The 19,944-nt window shown below is 43.1% G+C and overlaps 1 protein-coding gene across 3 annotated transcripts in view; it reads left to right on the top strand.

Moving 5' to 3' along the window:
• The window catches only part of vps13b (vacuolar protein sorting 13 homolog B), a 297,453-nt gene that overhangs the window by 273,645 nt on the left and 3,864 nt on the right, over positions 1-19,944 (top strand). For all 3 annotated transcript variants that reach the window (XM_087847951.1, XM_087847953.1, XM_087847952.1), the window contains exons 51-64: positions 2,638-2,808; positions 5,741-5,948; positions 7,077-7,265; positions 8,264-8,410; positions 9,568-9,854; positions 10,698-10,825; positions 10,926-11,122; positions 11,945-12,063; positions 12,674-13,124; positions 13,372-13,530; positions 13,667-13,895; positions 15,599-15,775; positions 16,969-17,139; positions 19,529-19,705. In XM_087847951.1, coding sequence (XP_087704077.1) covers positions 2,638-2,808; positions 5,741-5,948; positions 7,077-7,265; positions 8,264-8,410; positions 9,568-9,854; positions 10,698-10,825; positions 10,926-11,122; positions 11,945-12,063; positions 12,674-13,124; positions 13,372-13,530; positions 13,667-13,895; positions 15,599-15,775; positions 16,969-17,139; positions 19,529-19,705 — 2,810 coding nt within the window. The remainder of the gene's footprint in view (positions 1-2,637; positions 2,809-5,740; positions 5,949-7,076; positions 7,266-8,263; positions 8,411-9,567; positions 9,855-10,697; positions 10,826-10,925; positions 11,123-11,944; positions 12,064-12,673; positions 13,125-13,371; positions 13,531-13,666; positions 13,896-15,598; positions 15,776-16,968; positions 17,140-19,528; positions 19,706-19,944) is intronic.

Genomic DNA, 19,944 nt, shown 5'->3' with positions numbered 1-19,944 from the left:
TGTCTAATACCTTTTCATGCTTAAGATCTATGAAACACTATATAACACACCTCAGCTTCACAAACATGTTACATGTTACAATTTCTGCACATCTGACATCACTCCTAATGATGGTGGTAGGCTCTTGCTAGGATGCAGTTTAACCTCATATTCTTGTCATTTGGTCTTAACCAAAACTATTCTCTTCCAGCGGATATTTTCAGTGTCCAATTTAGTTGTTTTAGTCCTTTTGCACTGCCTTTATTGTGCACTGCCTAGACAAAAAAAACCTCACCACATGGCAAATAGGTGAGCACCTTCCAGTGGTTTTTAGGTGTAGGTTTAGCAACTTTATGTGCCTAAAAATACTGAATGACAGGGTTTTTCAGTATTTTCTCATGACAGTGGCAGGATGTTTCAAGCTCAAATTGTGAAAGAGTGGTTCAGGAAGCATGAGATATCATTTTCACACGTAGACTGGGAACGCACACAGAACCAACACACAGAGGAAGCCACCTTGGCAGCAGCTGACACATAGCTTCAATTCTGACATTTTAGGTGGGGCCATCGTTACACCTCATTTAGATAAAGCCCCAGCAAAGCAGTTTTTTTCCAGTAGTTTGTGTGTGTAGAAATAATACTTTTTTATGTCTACGTTTGTGTGAGGTAAAAAATGTATGCGCACTAGCCCAGTGTCTGTGTGTGGTCCGTGCCTGTCATTGTCTTGGTTAGAAATGTGCCAGTGTAAGTGTGACAGATGCCACTTCATCATGGGCAGAGGCTGTCACATACATCATTGCTACGCCCCAGTTTGTCCTTATGTGTTTGCACATATTTCCCATAGCCTCTGTGTAAGAAACCAATAACTGTGCAATTTATCATTGTAGCCAAGTCCATCAAAGAAATGCTAAGAAATTCATTTGTATTTTATATGTTTTATCTAGCATCACCACTACACCTCATTTCATGTCATATATATATGTACATGGCATGTGTTTTGGCGCATGGTGTCGTTCAGTAACAGAAGTGTTTATGTTTCAGTGTGTGTGGCCCCAAGGGAAATAGCTACCACATGCACATATTGTTTTGTTGTTGCTTCTACTATATTTGTTATCTTTCCAAATGTAATTTAAGTTGTTTTATGCAAATACATAAGGGGGGGGTGCTAAGTGGGGGTGGGGGGGTCAACCTTTTGGTAGCAAGTGGTGGTGATCTGAATAAACAGAGTAAACGTTGAGTGTAATTGACTCTCCCTGAGAGATTTTTTTTTTTTTTTTTTGCTGTAACTGTTGTGTTTAGATATCTAGTCACAAAGTTTGTTTTGATTTCAGCTGCCATAAAGGAACCGCAGTGGCTGTACAGTGACTGGGAATGTATTTGGCCCCTGCTGTTGAAGATAAATCCTTTTCAGTTGTACAAAAAGCAAGCTCAGAAAGAACTAAGTGTCTTGTCTTTCTAGATTGCAACCACAATGCTCCTCGTGTTTACGATCCGTCCGCTGCCTAAACCGTTTCAAACCGCACAAACTTGCATACTCTCCTCTCCTGTCCCCCGCAGCTCAATCCATCCCTCATCCCTCTCCGTTCTCATAAGCACACACTACAAGCCACAATTGTAAACATACACACATTTCGTACAGATGCACACAAGGCCCCCCTTCCCCCCGACCCCAAACCCCTAGGACACATCCAGTCTGTTCGCTGGTCAACAGCTCATCTTTCCTTCCTGTAATTACGCATAGTTGTGGGCTTTAATGGACGAGGTAGAGAACAGAGCTGTGGTCTCCGCACAAGAGACACAGACAAGTCTTAACCAGAACTCCTGCTCTCCTCGTTCTGGCCACCACATTAGAAGATCAAGAGTTACAATCAGAAGCCTCTTCCAGTTTTCCCCCTCAGGAACTGCTCTGGATGAGAAGCTTCCCGTCAACACCTTGTCCCTCTCGTCTGTCTTGCCCTAGATCCATAAGCAATAGCCCCTGTGTTCCCTTTATAGCACAATGGGCTCTATTAATAAACTACTGCTCTGGGGTAAGGGGCTGCTTTGCTTTGGCCAAGTGGAACTGGATGCTGCCCAGATAAAGAGAAGAAGTTATTAAACTGTTGGATTTCTTTCTCTTGTTGTTGCAAAGCCATAATTGACCAGTGTCTGGGACCTAGGTATTCAGTGGGGTTATTTACTGCCATTTAGCTTTTTTTCTCTGATCCTTATGAGTTAGTGTTTGTAAGACAAGACTGCATGTCATGAAGAGGAGTCCATAACAAAAGGCAGATTGAACCCGCTTCAAGGTTTCAGGGCAAAAGTGGAGTGTAGCTATGGGTCACTTTAATTGCATCGAAAAGAACAATGGGAGTAGTCAGATGTTGTCAAAGGATGTCTTGTTTTATAGTGAAATAAAGTATATTTGAATTGTTTCTGGTGTAAAATAACATACTGCCAAGCCAGATTTGCTGGGAAAAAATGATTTTGTGTCACAGGCAGTGCCTTTATTTATTTACTTTTATCACACTTTCACTGAACTTGATATCTCCTAATCTTTGAGTTGTCTCATGTCTCTTATCAAATCTAGGGTGTCTACTTTCTCGATGAACACACGTCACAGTCACACTCTGTTTGAGGAAATTGTAATGATTTTATGTTTGTGCTTTCTCTTTTTAGGGAAGATGAAGATGCTTCGCACTGCGCTGTGCCCATCTCCACCAGCCTAATCAAGCAGATACTGAATAAGACTGGAAACGAGGACAACCCAGAAAACATCTTGGCTGATTTCTATGGGCCAAAGAGAAGCAATGAGCCTCCATGGCCTTATGTCATCAAAGACGCTGACAGGTACTCTTTGCATTGCACCGCCTGGCAGATTTGATGTGGGATATGTGTTTGCAAGGGTACAAAGTGCTGTGAATATTTCTTTACTGGCAGATGGTTTTTTTTCATTCTCTACTTAAAAACTGTTTTCTTTCTGTTCATTAAGACACCTCGTGATCTTTTTAATAAGTAGCATCAATAACTCGTTTTCATCCCTGTCATGGCTCTTTTGTGGCTAGCATTAAATTTAAAGTTTCATAATACGCAGCCCACCACTGTGTTATTTTTCTAATGCTTAGCTTCTTACAGCATTCCTCCTCAAAGCAGAGAGTTGTGCAAGCGAGCCTTTATTGAAAGAAGCTTCTTTTTATTGCTCCCTCTTTGTTCTCATAATAAAACGGTTAACTGCAAAGACAATGCAGAGCCATGCATCAGACATTAGCAGCAATACCACTGCTGTCCCCACAGACCGGAGATTAAGGCTGTCATCCTGTCACAGTCCCACTTTCTCACACAAGTGAGAGGGTCTTGCATTTGGTTATGGCTTGGCCCATCTCTGCAGAGCATGCATCGTATATACACTTGTATGTGTATGCCTGCACTTGTGGATGAGTTTACGTATAGTGTCAGGCAGGACACACATGGGAATATGTCTACAAATGTCATTCTGGGAATCATCTTGATAGCAGCAGTAGGAGACGCAGCCACATGCTCTCCCACAGGCTCCAAGTTACAAAGAGTCCCAGCGGATCTGCTGGACATGTGGGCCATATGTCTGCTTACGGTTGCCTTGGTTTCCCTACACTTGATACATATGCAAACACACACACACAGATTGTTGCTATGCACATGTGTGTATACACACTTATACCATTGTGTTGCACTTACACCACCGTACACATCGCTCACCTTTAAATGTCACACACTGCGTCTGTGTGGAGGGCTGGTATCGGGTGTTGGGTTTCTCTTTGAATCGGGCCTCTCTATTTTTCCTGAGAGACAAAGTCCAAGGCCAAAGCTCACTTCCCATCATAGAAAGCGGCAGTTTGTCTAATCTGTGAAGTTGCTGCTCTGAAGGAGCATCGGGAAAAATGTTGAGGGAAAAGGGGGATGTCATTAGGATTAATAGCTCTGATTGCTGTCTTTAAACACACTCAAAACTTGGACAGAAAGCTAAAGCCACAGTTTAATTTGTATATTATTCTTTAATGCTGATAATAGTGATAGAGTTTGCTGTTTGGAAATAGTACTCGGTCTTCCTGGCACAGTCAAGAAACCAGACCAACACCAAGCAAGCTCCTTGGCAGGCAGTGTGTAAATATTGTGCCTTAAAAGGGCAAAGGAAGTTTAAAGTGGTAAATGTTTCTTTTTATTCTCTTTGTTGGGTTTTTAAAGGCAGTGGGGCACCTCCGTAATCATTTTAAAAAAACACCCTCTTTTTGTGGTGTACTCGAGCTGCTATGTGTACGGGTTTTGAGAGCAGCAGCCTCTCAAAATTCACACTTTTAAAACCCTAATCTCCAGAATCACTGGGGTTAGACTAAAGCTGCTGAGCACATTATTTTCCATTACAGTTTTGTGATCTCTCCAGTATGATTTATGAGCCTTGCACTTTTTTGTCCCCATCCGCAAGGTCAGTGGTGCATTTAACCACACACACACTACCATAAACACCAGTAAATGGTAAAGAAAAGCTGTTCCCAGTGTTTTTGGTCCCATTTCACTGCAGTCAGTCTTTGGGTTTGTGAGAAGTTTGAGCTGACAGGTTGGTAGGTTGAGCAGAGTCCAGGCGGCCTTGTGGGAGAGAGAAGACTGGTTCGCCTTTGATGGCTTTGAACTTCAGAGTAAGTCTGAGTTTGTTTGGTTCTCTTCTGGCACTCAGCACTGTTTAGGGCTCACAAGATGATGATTACCATGAAATGAGTGCCGTGTCAGTGAATTAGTGGAAAAATGAGTCTGTCTGTCTGCCTGTTTGTCTGTGTCTCAACATGCCCATGTGTGATCCCAAATGTCTTGTCAACTGTTCTCTGGATCTGTTTGTATTGCATAACTTGTTTGCAGACCACTTCTGTCTGTGTATTTGTTTAGCCTGTGTGACTGCTGTCAGTACATTATTGGTCAGCACGAGGTGTGATCAAAAAGTTCTGAGAACAAGAACAAAAAAAATCAAAAGCCTTTCAAGATTTCAATTTGGCGTATCTCACGTTCGAGGTCAGTGACTCATACACCACTGGACTGTTTTCAGCAAAGCTGCTATTTTTAGATCTCTCAGTGGAACTGAGAGGAATGTCTCTCAGCACTTGAGCAGCTGCAGTGGGTGCTGGTACTCCGTCCATGTCTCAAAATGGCGATCCTGCAGCTTAACGTTCACCTGAGCTGCCACTCCGAGTCCAGATCATTTTCTCTGAACGTTCTTCCTCAGACACTTCAGTGCGCTACAGCTCTGCATCGATAGTCTCAGCCGGGGGTCGAATTCATAATACACAACCCGATCAACGCTGGGGAAAAATGACGAGCTTGCTCTCTGTATCGCTCCTCACCTCACACCTTAACCCTTCACACAAATGTTGGACCTGTTTGTTCTCTGCTCAAATTTGAGATCTATGGTGACATCACAGTCAGTGCACACAATCACTGATTATAAGCACAGTTGAAGTGGTTAGAATGAGACAACCAGCAAACTGTCTAAAAATAGCAGGAGCCTTGGAAGCTGCCCAGCATATGTCAGATTTGCCAAATTTAAACCATGTAAGGTTTCCATTTTTATGGAGTGTTTTGATAAAGTTGATTATTAAGACTGAAAGGGTGAGACATTTAATTCTTATACGGTGCAGCAGTGCTTAAAATACTTTAGTGTAAAATGATGCAAACCTTCAACTCAAGTGATCATTTTCCTCAAATCAACTTCTCCATACTGGGATTCTGCTGGAGTGATTTATGTGTTCTCTTCCAACAGGTCAGTGCTCGAGCCTCTTGCACAATGGGACAGTCCTATGCAGGTGAAGCTCTCCTGCTGGAAACCTGGTCTAAACACGCTCCTGGTGGAGCTGCTTCCCTGGGCCTTACTGGCCAATGATTCCCAATGGGATCTCTGGCTTTTTGAGGGAGAGACCATCGTACTGCAGATACCAGCCGGCAAGGTCATTGTACCGCCCAACTTCAAGGTAGAGTGCGACAAGATCATTGTATGCATATGGGAGTATGTAAATGTATATGGGAGTTGTTTAAACACTCAAAGCTACAAAAGATAAAAATGGCCCAAGTCCCTAAAAATCTCCTTATATTCCACAAATTCTGTATTTAGTTGCATATTTTTCATCCTGTAGCTACCAGTTAATGTTCATCTTCCAGTCTCCAGGCCTTGATTTGTATCATAGCCTTAAAGATCAGTAAGAGTCCAAAACAAAGTCTCAAACTTTCATTTATTTCTTATTTTCTTCAAAGTACATTTCCAGTAAAACTCATTCTTATTTTGAAAGACATTAATAGACTGTATTGTACTTGCCAACGTCTTTGTGACATCATGACAATAGTCGTAATAATTCAGCAAATATATATTTTGACATCAGGACATGGATGTCTTTTTGTGGCATTAAAGCCATTATTATGGAACCAGCTCTTTTCTCACTTCAGTCTCGACTAATAAGCACAAAACCTGAGATCATTCACCAGAGCTGCATTACAACAATATTCCCTGCCTAAGTCTTTAACTGCGGCCAAGCTCTGTCACCGTATACTGCAGGCATGCATTCTCACTGGCTTCTGAGATCAGAAAGAACAGCCTGCAGATGGTTTTCCCCCTTTGGAACGTAACACACACATACGCACATTTCTCTGTCAGAAACCCAGCGCTAAGCGGGAAGGCAGTGTATCAAAGAACAAGACCTAATATGGTTCAGCACGAGGAAACAAAATAAAAAGTTGTAAATGTGTAATAGCCTGTGAAATAGAAACAAATACATCGTTGTTTCCATAGCAACCTCCTATTTATCATGGAGCGACACGTCGAGAGAAGACAGTTGCAGCTGCAACTCTCACACCGGATTGGTTTAATAGGAGAAGGCTGGTGTTTTGATCATCAGTATGCTCCAGAGCCAGATGAACAATCAGTGTGGAGCACTGAGGTTACTAGTAATGAATTCATACAGTACTTTGCGAGGACTGTATGAATTGATATACAGGAGCACTAAGTTGAGCTTTTTGGAGAGAAGTCACAGCTTCAAATTTGCTTCCTTCATTCTCCGTCTCTTGTTATCATTCTCTAACCTGAACTCCTGTTCATTGCAATCCAGGAAGCATTCCAGATTGGTATCTACTGGGCCCAAACTAACACTGTCCACAAGTCTACAGCCCTGAAACTAGTTCATGACCTAACTTCTCCTCGGTGGAAGGAGGGCTCAAGCTCAGAGGTGGTCACTCTGGATGAGGAGGGATATGTTGAAGCAGACATCACACTGGGAGCCTTCCCTGGTAAACAGAAGGTGAGGGAAACTTCAAAGCTTTTTTAATATACAGTCGCTCACTGGGAAAGTGAAATAGTTTGTTAAAACTGAAGTGAAGTTTAGGCTTATTTGTCAAGAAATGTTTTTAATTTGGGGGTTTTGTCCATATATCTTAGGTTTATTTATTTTCTGCCAGTTATTGAATTACATTGTGGTTTTTTCTTTTCTTTCTTTCTTTTTTTACAAAGCCATAATGTGGTTTGAATCAAAAAGTTCTGATGAATTATTAGGGAGGCAAGTGGAAAAGAATACATAATTCTTGAAGAAATAATTGTAATATATTTCCCAAGTCAACAGAGCTCCTACCAGCATGAGAACTCACCGGCTAATTCAATAGATACACATGTTTAAATACTCTTTGAAACAAATGTCTAATCAGCCAATCACATAGCAGAAATTCACTGTGTAGACACGGTCAAGTGGATCTGCTGAAGTTGAAACCAAGCATCAGAGTCTAGAAGACAGGTCATTTAAGTGACTTAGAATTGATGCCAGGTGAACTGGTTTTTCAGAAACTGCTGATGCACTTGGATTTCCTCAAACAGCCACCAGTGGGTTTACAGAGAATTATGTGAAAAAGAAAAAGCAGCCAGTGTTTAGCAACATCCTGAGAAAAAATAACAAAGTTGGAGGAAATGGTGAAATTAGAAAGACAAAAAACATGTGCATCTCTGAACACACCTCCTTGACATTGGAAGCAGGTAAAAGACATCAACAGAAAAGCACACGCAGTGCTGCTCCATCCTGAGAACTGTAAAATAAGGCTACGTTTAAACACGTTTCCCTGTCTGATGAGTCTCAATCTCTGCATAGGCACAGAATATGGAGCGTTGACAGCATGGATCCATCCTGCCATCTATTCACCATTTGTCGTCATCGTGACCACATGATGACTTACAGATCTCACAAGAAGCAACGTTGTTACTTTCTTTAATCATTTATCGCTGACAGCTTATTGCCTGTTCTTCCCTCCGTAGCTGTGTCAGTTCTGTGTGTCATCTGTGGTGAGACATGGCATCCAGATCTTGCAGATAGAGGACAGGACAATTCTTGTCAACAACACTCCTTACACTATACACTACAGGCCCCTGCTGAGTGACCACGCACTGGCAGCTGATGACCAGGTAATTTGAATGCTTTTTCCTGTCACAGGGAGGGAATGAAGGTTTCTCTGAATTCGGTTTATCTTCTTTGACTTAATGAGCTGAGAATTTTGGCAAATGTTAAAATGTGAAACACAGCAATGCAGATTCAGTATATTTTTAGACAATTCATCATACATCACAACACCTGGCCACGTCCTCAACTGTTAGCTCTTACTCAGAGTTTCATTTCACAATGCTACTTTCTATCCTTGTGGCATTTGTGTGCTTATGGCCCTGCGTCATGTCTCTCCTGTCTGCCTGCTCAAGTTCCTGAAGCTTCAAACATACATTTTATTCCCCATGCACATTGCAAACGCAGTGTGTCTACCCCAGCACACATACCCTGGGATGTTGCAAGCCGTTTTCCATCAGATCATGTCCCAAACCTTCCCCCAGCCCCCTCTCTCCCTCTGCCGTTCTCACCATGTGGCAATGGCACTTCATAGGGACATTAGACAAACACCCAGAATTGGATGCAGGTTTCCTTCCTGCTTTCATCTGCTGCTTGTCCCTAAAGAGGGCAACAATGTTGTGATGTCATTTAACAAGCTTTCAGATCCCCTTATGGAAGGATGGCAAAGCTTGCCAGTTGCCACTAATTGACTGAAAAACCTTTTAAAAAAAGAGCTTAAGAAACTAAAGAGCGGGCGATGGGCTTAACAATAACACAGACCGCAAACAAGGCTAGGAATGCCTTTCTAGTTTGTCTATTCATCATGCTTAGAGCCTAATCCCTGTAGTCCTATACTACACACTGCTCACTGGCTGTTAAGCCAGCACAGCAGGGCTTCTCTGCTACCAATTTAGCTCTAAGCTCAGTGGGAGAAAGAATAGAGTAGAATAACAATGTGGTTTTACCATGTATCTTTTGTTGTAATCACTTGCATCTTCTTTGCTCTCTGGCTTTCTTTTCTTCTTGGCCTTCATGTCCCATCTCATATCCTGTTTTCTGATCACATGTTTGACCATTTCTCCTCTTTATTCTCATTTGCTCATGTCACCTTGCCCTCTCTTTTTGTCTCTTTCGTTTTTCCCCCTTCATCTGTCATTTATTTATATTCTTACCATGATTTATTTTCCTTTTTCTCTCCTCTCAACTGCCTTTTTATAATATTTATATTATGTACTCTTCCCAGATCTGTGAGATACCAGAGACGGCCACGTTCACACTTCTTCCCCCTGAGAATTCATCCCAAGCCAAACCGTGCTCAGTGCCATGCTGGGACCTCCTCCAAACCAGCGTCCAGGGAATGGTGGAGTTCCCTTTGCCACTCAGACACATGCTCTTCAGCTTGTTTCCAAGGCCTGACGCCGGTGTTGGATCTGCAGCATGGAGCCTTCCCGCTCCCATCCGGCAAGACTTCCCCAGGCAGAGTTTATCTGTTCCCAGGGAACCAGACTCAGGGGGTGGCCTGAGCAGCAGGTGGGTGAAGCAGAACATTTGCGGTTTTCTGGCCGTGACAGTCCATTTAGAGCTGGGCACCGAACCCCAGCTGGCACTAGACATAAAGAGAGGAGACACTGCAGCTAGTCACACTTTGTTACACACTGATGATGAAGCAGGAGGAGAAATCCCCTCAACATTTCCACTGTCAGTTTATCAGCTGCTCTTGTGCAATTCATCCATCTGAATTTCGTGTTGTTTTTCTCTTCTTTTAATCTAGTGTAGCCCATTTAGATAGCTGGTTGGATGGCTTTCAGGGACTGAACACACAGTGATATATACACTTGGTGATAAATAGCTCATAAATGGACAATTTCGTTTTTTACGGATACACCCGTATGACTTGGTGATAAAACTGGCCAGCTTTAGTTCATTTTCTTCATTTGTGCATAATTGTATGTGTAGTCAGACACACAGATATAAACACAAATACAAACATGGACACGCACACACAGTGATGATGCATTGCCTGGGTTCAGTTAAGGCTCTGCCCCTAGATGCATTTAGAGATTTGCAAATGGACATTGCAATAATGTGACGTTTGACGTGTTGACGGGTGTGTGACTGCTTATCTGCGTGTGGTTAGAAAGGGCTGGGATGTGAGCTGTCTGGAGACAGTTTATTTATGGGTTTATTCCCCTGTTATGGCCAGAGCTGAGGTGGAGGTACATCATAGATGTGATTTGTCGGTCTGTCCATTTGTCTGTCAGCAAGATTTCCTAGAAAAGGATGACTTCATGAAACTTGTATTCAGTTTTGTGCCGATCCAAACAATTTCTTCAAATTGTCCTTTTACCTTATTCATGTTATTTTTTCGTGCAGAGCAATAGTCCTGACCTATCAGGAGCACCTTGGAGTGACATACATCACCCTTAATGAAGACCCTTGTCCCCGCATGCTAATCCACAACAAGTGTCCTATCCCACTGCTTTTAAAGGAAAATGTCAAAGGTAAGCAGGGCACCTTCTGGGTACACTGGAAACCTCTCCTCTGTGGTTAAACTCACAATTTTTCTCTTGCACATTTTTTTTCCTCTCTTTTGTTTCACAGAAACTCCAAGGACTGAGGTGTACTGTCGTGCTCTGCCTGCTAACTGTTCCCTGCACCATGAACTCTGTTACCACTTTTCCAGTTTCCCAGAGTGCAAGCAGAAAGAGATGCTGCCCACATTGCTGCTGAAAAACACCTCGGACCACAGCACCACCGACTGGACAGACCCCATAGATATCAACTGCCCTGGCACTCAGGTAAAAGAGTAGTAATTGAAGAAATGTACCACTTAAGTCATCCCTCCTCCTAGTGATAGACCAATCTGAACTTTTGACCTAAACACACAGAAACACCTTTCCTAACACCACAGATGTCAGTGATAACAAAACCTCAGCAGCAGCTAGATGGAGCCAGAGTTCATTATGTTTTGCTGGTAATGAAGATTAGCCCTGTCACAGTCTTGTGACTGATGATGATGATAAAATACAAGCACCCAGGTTTTCACTTATTTTTCTTTTAAATTAGCTTCGCATTAGGAAAACAAGTTAACAATTGGCTTGTGTGGCTGATCCATTACAAATGAAAATCGGGTTTTAGAGGTATGTCTGAACCTTCTTCACGCAACATTAGTTTTTCGTTTTGTGCGTGTTCTGGGGTTAAATGGTGATCCAGGGTAAGAATTTTCAGTCTGGTTTGGGGTAGTAAAGTAGGGTTAGCAAAATGTTAAGGAGCAGTATGTGTAATGTTTACTGTTGTGTCTAGGCAGCTGTGGGTTGGCGGGGGTGGGGTGGTTGAGGCTCTGTATCTCTGGTTACTGTGAAGTCTGACCTGTGTGGTAGGGGTGAGAAGTCAAAGGCTAGACTTGTTATGACTGCTTAGCCAAGCGTTCAGCAGTGATCTGCTTCCTTTCTTCACATGACTGTCTGATGACTCTGAACCTGGAGTGGCATAGGTTAAAGTCAGACACGTGTAACTTCTGAAACACACACACTGACATGAGCTAGAACTGTGTAAAAGTTCTTCTTCAAAGTATCGTGTGACGAATAATGTCTAGTCATTAGTTTTCTGCTGCTGTTCAGGTGGTGTTCCTGCCAGGCTTCGGCTGTCTCTACATAGACGTGACCTATGAGAAAGGCACCCTGGTTCTGTCTCTGGCACCAGAGGGCAGCGTGGACACTGTAATCAACCAACACAGCAGGTATGCGTGCACAGGCAGTGGTTTTATTGTTGTCGATTTATGTTCCCTACATAATTGAGCCACGAGAAATCAAGCATGCATGTTGTTGTTCCTAACCTCAAGCTATCTACCCCTGTGCCTATTACTGTGTTCACTTCCATTTGCTTTATGATTACTGTTAACAGCTATGTTTTCATGCAGTACTCAAAACATGAAGAAACAGGCATCGTTTTCACCACAGGAGGGCAATAAAAGCTTCTAGTGTTGTCATGAGCGTAGTTAGTTGTACAGTAGAACATAGCATTACAGCTTTATTCCATTACATCAACACATGCAAGCTGCTTTGTCATTTTTGGCAAAACAGGATATTAATATAATCACATGTTAGGTAAATGTAAACAAATTACCTCAGACAATGATCTTTGTTAAAGTGCTCTGGTAGATGGTCCCTTATTATCCTTTACAAATAATCACAGCCTGGAAAAGTTTCCTGACTGTACCGAAGAAATGACAAATCATTTTATGGCTACTTTAACTGTTGCTATATTTTCATTTGTAAATACCATATATTTTTAATAGTTTCTGTTCTTCCTGTTGATCTTTTTGGTTAATATTTCTGTTTTGTTTTCAGGTCGTCCACACTGTCTGTTTGCATCCTCCTGAGTGAGGCCAGCATGGTGCTAAGTGATGATATCACCAGTCCCACCAGTTCGGTGGAGCTCCTGAGACTCACATTAACCAAGCTACTCCTAAGCCTGGCTCCCACGCCTATCTCCCTGCCCCCGGAGCTAGCCGTTGACCCCTCTCTGGGTACAGCAGCCATCCCAGCTCTGCTGTGTGACTCATCTCTCATCGAGGTGTGGTGCTCCAGTCTGCAATTGGACAACCAGTTGTATAACCGGGCAAGTTTCCACTTCCCTGTGCTGCTGTGCCAAGATCAGAGAGGGGGAGTTGAACCTGGGAGTCTGTGGAGCCGTGATGCCAACCCCACTGAGTCCCTTGAAGCAATGAATGAGTTCAAACGCTCCTGTTTTCTGCAGATGAGGCTGACGCTGGCTGGGGACAGATGCACGGTGGAGGAGGTTCGATTAGTTCCCATCTCTTGATGTGCATTTTTGTTTGCTAACCGCACTCTCCCTTCCAACACATTGTCGTAACTTACCTGACGTATGATTTCATTTTTACTGGAGGCCAAAAAAATCATGCTTAAAAGCATTTCAGCAGCTGTCACAGCTTGTAAGAGATCAGCATAATCTATATCCAAATGACTTTACTTTCTCTCAAACAATTGTGAAGAAGCCGTTCTCAGAATAGGTTCTTTTTCTTCAGATCTCCTTCCAGCTCCAGCCTGCCAGAGTCTACCTCGAAGACACTTTTGTTTACTACATCAAGACTTTGTTCCACACCTACATCCCCACCCATGCTTTTGCCTCTGCAGAGACCCGGTGCAGCAAAGAACTTGGAGCAACCTCCACCCTCCCTGAGCAGGTGCGATATTCATGACACGATCGTTTTATTTCTGCTTTTAGTTGCTACATTCTGACAATCTTTATAACTACAATGGAACGATATGTGGAATATGTCTGAGAATTATATCTTTTGATAACTGTGATGTGTGATCCAGGTTCTCCAGTCAGCGCAGGCATTGGTCCGCCCCGTGCAGCTGCAGAAGCTGACCATCCAACCTGTCAACCTGCTAGTTAGTATCCATGCCTCTCTGAAGCTGTACATTGCTTCAGACCACACTCCTCTGTCCTTCTCCCTCTTTGAGAGAGGGCCATTCTGCACTACAGCCAGACAGCTCGTCCATGCTCTGGCCATGCACTATGCTGCGGGAGCCCTCTTCCGAGCAGGTAGGTAGCAGACAGGACTAAGTTATAAAGCTTCTCTTACCCTCAAACACCTGTATTCGCATTAGATGACGCACTTTATTCCTACATTCTCTTTATGATGGGCTTGGTGTCACAATTTGTGGTGTCGGTTGCCAAATGAAATGTGAATTCAGCATGAAGTAAGAAAATTCTGCCATTTCTTCTCAGCACAGCTACAGTTGATCTTTCAAATGATACACCCCGGGGCTGCTGGAAAACTGTCGAGCTCCAGGAAGCAAAACCTGAATCACCAGTGGCCTGAGAACGACTTGTGTTCTGTCATTGTCATTATTCAGTGGTGTATCATAAGTTTTGACCAATAACTCACGGTTCACACCCAGTTTGTTGGCAGTATGTTTTGGTTAATCCTTTAGCGGTCACCGTGTCTAAGGCTGACTTATCAGGCCCCGTAAGAGCTCCATACCTCTCTCCTGTGCTGTCCTCCTGTCTAGTCAAAGCCTCCACACATGGTCTGATTTAAGCCAGTCATTTCCACATCAGAAATCACCATTCTGGCCAGACGCTTCCTTCCCGCTGTCTCTCGTTAGAACCTTCATTTCTGCTCGTATTTCAACACGTCACCCTACCGCCTTCTCCTCTTCCTGAGTCATCATAAAGACCCGGGCTCCAGGAAACATTGCATTCTGGGACTGATTAACATGAGGATGTGCAGCGCTATGATCAGACATGCGCCCACATGTGTAAATCCGTGCACATACAAAGCCTTATGGACAATAAGGACCATCTTTGCATACACTCTAGCACGCGTGTGTTTAAAGGCATGACTCAGGCCTGTAAACATCAGCTCCTGTCAGGACTTTATGCTTTACCAAAACCACAACTGGGAAACCATATAAAGCCGAATCAACCACGAGGCCCCACTAGAGTAGGTTTCCTACCATTAGAGTCCATCATTCAAGTGCAAATTGACAGAGAATAAGAGCCGAGCGGGGCCCGGCGTCCTGAGAAATGACTATTTGATTTTTGTGATGGAGTTGTCAGTGCATAAATATCAATGAGCCGTGCCATCTGAAGGGGACTCTATGGTTTAATGAGAGAGGTGAGATAGTAGGAGGCTGTAAATCCTGTGCTGTGTCACACGTGTGATTTCATGCAAGAGTTTGCGTGCATGCGTGTGTGTCTCTGTGTGTGTGTTACTGAGATAAGAACTCTTAAAAATCTAATCATGATGTGAAATACTTTGTAAGTTACTCTGTGACTTGTTGTGATTGAGAGAGCCTCCCACTCTAAATTGCTTTTGGCAAACACAGGACACTTTATCCACAGAGCACGTGTGAAGAATGTTCCTCCTAAGAGCGAGTGTCTAAAATGTTTTTAATATCTGTTGAATACAAAACTTCTTTTTATCGTACATGAAAATATAAAATATGTTCATTCTGAGTAATGAGACTCACTCCAAAAATAACACAGTTAAAGTTGAGTTTATTTAAGCGTTTGCTTTCAGTCCAGGCTGTTCTGCATGAAGGTGGTTTGTGACTGCTAAAATGTTTCATAGCCTTGAGGAAGTGGAGTTTTTGGGACTTCTCAGAATGCAGTGCAACGAGGATGACCCATGAGAATATGGATAAATATCCTGTTTTAGTTCAGATCGTCACACATAGGATGCAGTGCTGTAGTGTTGCTCTACACAAATGTAACCATGCTGCACACTGTGTCTCTCTCAGGCTGGGTTGTGGGGTCTCTGGAGATCCTGGGCAGTCCTGCCAGCTTGGTGCGGAGCATCGGTAACGGCGTATCCGACTTTTTCCGCCTCCCATATGAGGGTTTGACACGTGGGCCTGGAGCCTTTGTCAGTGGAGTGTCCAGAGGGACCACCTCCTTCGTCAAACATATTTCGAAAGGTAACATAAATGCTCAGTTTTTGTTCTATTTCTTTATTTTATTTGTGGACTCAAGGATGGAAGAGTTTCCATGTGAGTCTCACACAAGACTTACAACACAACAATTGTAGACTATAGAGCATCAGATTAAGTTATCTCATGGAGTTATGGCATTTCTCCCGTGTGATAAATAGCATTTACAAACACAAGTTACGCAAAATGATGTGTTTCACGTTTGTTTTGTGGCAGACATGGTTCTAAAGCACAAGTCAACATTTAGTGTCCACCTCAACATTAAGCTGGGCATACACTGTGCAATTTTTTTCAGTCGCGTTATTCAGCTCCCGCTCAAACTGCACGATTGACTCGCAGGGGTTAGAAGTTCGTAGGTCACGATGCAGGTCTCACACTATACGGCCCGATGCTCTGATGCGACCTGAGTGCTCAAACTGTGCGACCATAAAATGAAGGTTATAACGGAAATTCTGTCGCTCGCTCTCCCTCTCTGTCTTTCAGTCACACAGACACGCACACCACCACCATCAACTTTGCTAATGAAAAACATTTATCAGTCAGCTGTGATTGAGCAGCAATGTAGATCCAACTATTTTCACGGTTGTTTTGGTCGTGATAATTTGTGAGGCCACATCGAAAAGGCTCGGATGAGCTTTCCAAAGTTCTACAAGTGCCTCCATCGCTTGTGTTCAGCTCACACCCTGCACTGCCGTGCTACTCTGTCTTTTTCACTGACATTTATGTGTTTGCGCGTGCGCAGTGTGAGCGGCTGCGGTGACACCCTCACGACGGTCGTGAGGATTTCAAACCTGTTTGAAATCCTCACGACGGTCGTGAGGATTTCAAACCTGTTTGAAATCCTCCCGACCAAGCGATTGATGATCGGGAGCTGGTCGTGAGGTGGTAATCGCTTCTCGTTACCCGACGTATACTACACGATCCAGGACGCACGATAAAAGCCAAAATCGGGCCGATCACCAAAACGGTCGCACGACTCAAAAATCGTCTCAAAATGGGCCAAAAATCGCACAGTGTGAGCCCAACTTTAGTCAGTCTTCTCAGCAGATCAGTGTGAAGGGCACTTTTGGAAATCATGTGCTCATTTGAAGTTTTTAAATCTGTGATTTAATTCATAAAAGTACTTCTACCTTGCCACTAGAGACACTGAAAAAACATAAGAATGTCACATTTCTGTTTAGGCACCCTAACCTCCATCACCAACCTAGCCACAAGCCTGGCAAGGAACATGGACCGTCTGTCTCTGGATGAGGAGCACTACACCAGGCAGGAGGAGTGGAGGCGGCAGCTGCCAGAGAGCCTCGGGGACGGACTGAGACAGGGACTGTCACGACTCGGCATTAGCTTGTTAGGTATATGAGAAGGAACACCAAACTTCAAACAAGTCAGTTAGCTGTCTTATTAAGTAATAAATGAACCCCCAAAATATAGTTATGTTTGAAATGAGCAATATATGTGTGTGTACAATCCATTCTCTTCCGCTTATCCTTGTCAGGTTAGCGCAGGGGGGTTGAGCCTATCCCAGCTGTCTTAGGGCGAGAGGCAGGGAACACCCTGGACCGGTCATCAGTCTGTTGCAGGGTTTAATTGGCAAACATAACCCGAGTAAATACAAAATTTAGTTTTTGAATGATGATTTCATTTATTAGTTAAGGTCAGAGTTCATTATTGAACAATAAGAAGTAGACTGGACAAAAACGGCATCTGTGGGAGATGCACACATTACATCTCAGATACCAACAGTGAAGCATGGTAGCGTAGAGTAATGGTCTGGGGCTGCTTTGCTGCTTCAGGACCTGGAGTGTCCTAGTCGAAGTGTGGACTGTTAATGCTCAGAAACCCTCCAATGTGTGTGAATTAAACATTTTCAAAGAAGAGTGAACCAGATTACAGCAATATGAAAGATTCATTGCCAGTTATCACAAATGCTCGATTGCGGTTGTTGCTGCTACAACCAGGTATTGGATTTAGGAAGCAATTAGTTTTTCACATAAGGTCAGGTCGGTTTGGATTGCTTCTTTCTCCTTAATATTTACTCTGGTTATCTTTGTCAAATATTAACATTTGTTTGATCTGAAACATTTTAGTGTGACAAAAAGATTTTATGGGAAAAAAGAGAAATCAAAAAGGGAGCCAAATACTTTCTTCTCACCACTGTTCATATGCCATAACACATTCTGCCTATGCACATTTCATCTGCTGCACACTGGCACATTCTCAAAGAGGTGCTCACACTGCGGTGAGAGCTGTGACACAGAGTGGTGGAGACAGCACAGTAGGGACACAATAAACACTCAGAGGGCAATAAAACTCAAGTCTGTCTCAAATCAGACTCATATATGTATTATATACTGACTGGAACCAAACAGCTGCCCACATGTCTGCATCACAGTGGATGCACTGTAAAAGTGGATGATCTATAGCAGGGGTCTGCAACCTTTAACACCCAAAGAGCCATTTGTACTCGGTTTCTACGCAAAAGAAAACACTGGGAGCCGCAAATACTTTTTGACATCTAAAATGAAGATAACACTGTATATATTGTTTTTTACTTTTATGCTTTGTGTGAACAACTAAGGTGTGTTGCTTATGAAATCCTTGAAGTGCTACAGAGAAAACTACATTTTATTTATGTAATTAACACATTTTGAACTCTTAAAGAAATATAACAAAAGGAAAGACACCCAGCTGAACTAAAATGATCCATGTAGCAAACTAAAACTGTTGTAAGCTGCCACCTTTATATCTCCTTTGGGCTTTTGGAGCCTTGACCTGACTTTTAAAAAACAATTGGAAAAAAAGCACTATGCTGCTGAAAAATGAAAAATAGATATTTGCAAAATTCTGCCTAAATATGTATTTTACCAGGTTAATGTGTGTGGCGGTGCGTGGTCTGCGGGGCCGCTGCAGGGAGGCAGACGCACCTGAGCAGCACCCGCAGTCACGCCTCACCGCCTTAACGTCTGTGCTCTCTCTGCTGTTGTGTTGGTGTGTGTCGGGCTGTGAGCTGAACAGCTACATCCGGCTGTATGCGTACAGCAACCGTGTGTGAAAAGTGGTCAATAAAGAGATGCTGAAAAGCATGTTCATGCAAACATCGTCGGGTCTGCCGTGATATGTTTACAATGGGACTTCTGCTCCTGAACCTCTGTGCACAGCGTCTGCAGATCGGGGCTGTACGAAGTCACTTTCATCTTTACGCAGGACTGTAAGCTGTCATCTGTGAGGCGTGAGCGGTGTTTGTTTTTAACATAGTTCACGGTGGAGCTGCTGACATAATGTGGATCCCAAGATCCATAATTGGCCTACCTGGGGTTGAAAGTTTCGATAAATGCACAGCGTTTCAGCGGGTACACCGGCTTCCACGAGTGTGACGCTTATTTTGAGCGATGAAAAAATAATAAAATATAATTTTATTTTTATATTTCAATATCACAATAATCTTCCAATTTAGAACTACAAGTAAAAAAAAAAGAACTAACATAATCAAAATACACTTCAGCTAAATACTTCTAATTTATTTTCCCAAACCACACGGAGCCGCACTATAAGGACTAAAGAGCCGCAGGTTGCCGACCCCTGATCTATAGGTTAAAAGCATGTCTGAATACCTGTGTGATTCCTATTTACTGGTTTAATACCAATTTATCAATAATCTAGAGAGGTGTTTTGAAGTCACTGAGCGCTTTGTATTTTGTTAAAGTTTTCTTTAACTTTTTACTTTTTCATTTTCTCTGTCAGGAGCAATAGCCGGCATCGTGGACCAGCCCATGCAGAACTTCCAAAGGAACTGGGAGATGCAGAGCTCAGCTGGTAGCAAAGCCAAAGGGGTGATTTCTGGAGTGGGGAAAGGCATCGTGGGGGTTTTTACCAAGCCCATTGGAGGAGCAGCAGAACTGGTTTCCCAGACTGGATACGGTAACTTCAGCACGGTCAAAGATAACAGCATTCGTAATAAATTCATGAATGTTTCCTTATTTTGTTTCTGAAGACCAGCCAATGATTTAAGAACTTTTTGGACAGAAAAAGTTGATAGCTTTATTTACAAATGGATTTGTCAGCCCATCATGTCCTGCAGTGAGCTCTTTGATCTATTGAGATATAACTAGCACAGACTGTGTGTTAAGTCTTTCTTCCAAGGAGCTCTCAGCAGCAAT

Source organism: Neolamprologus brichardi, chromosome 11 (genome assembly GCF_056152115.1).
Source record: "Neolamprologus brichardi isolate AB-2024 chromosome 11, ASM5615211v1, whole genome shotgun sequence".
Classification (NCBI taxonomy): domain Eukaryota; kingdom Metazoa; phylum Chordata; class Actinopteri; order Cichliformes; family Cichlidae; genus Neolamprologus; species Neolamprologus brichardi.
The sequence above is the reverse complement of the archived record's forward strand: the minus strand, read 5'-3'. Positions and strand labels throughout refer to the sequence as shown.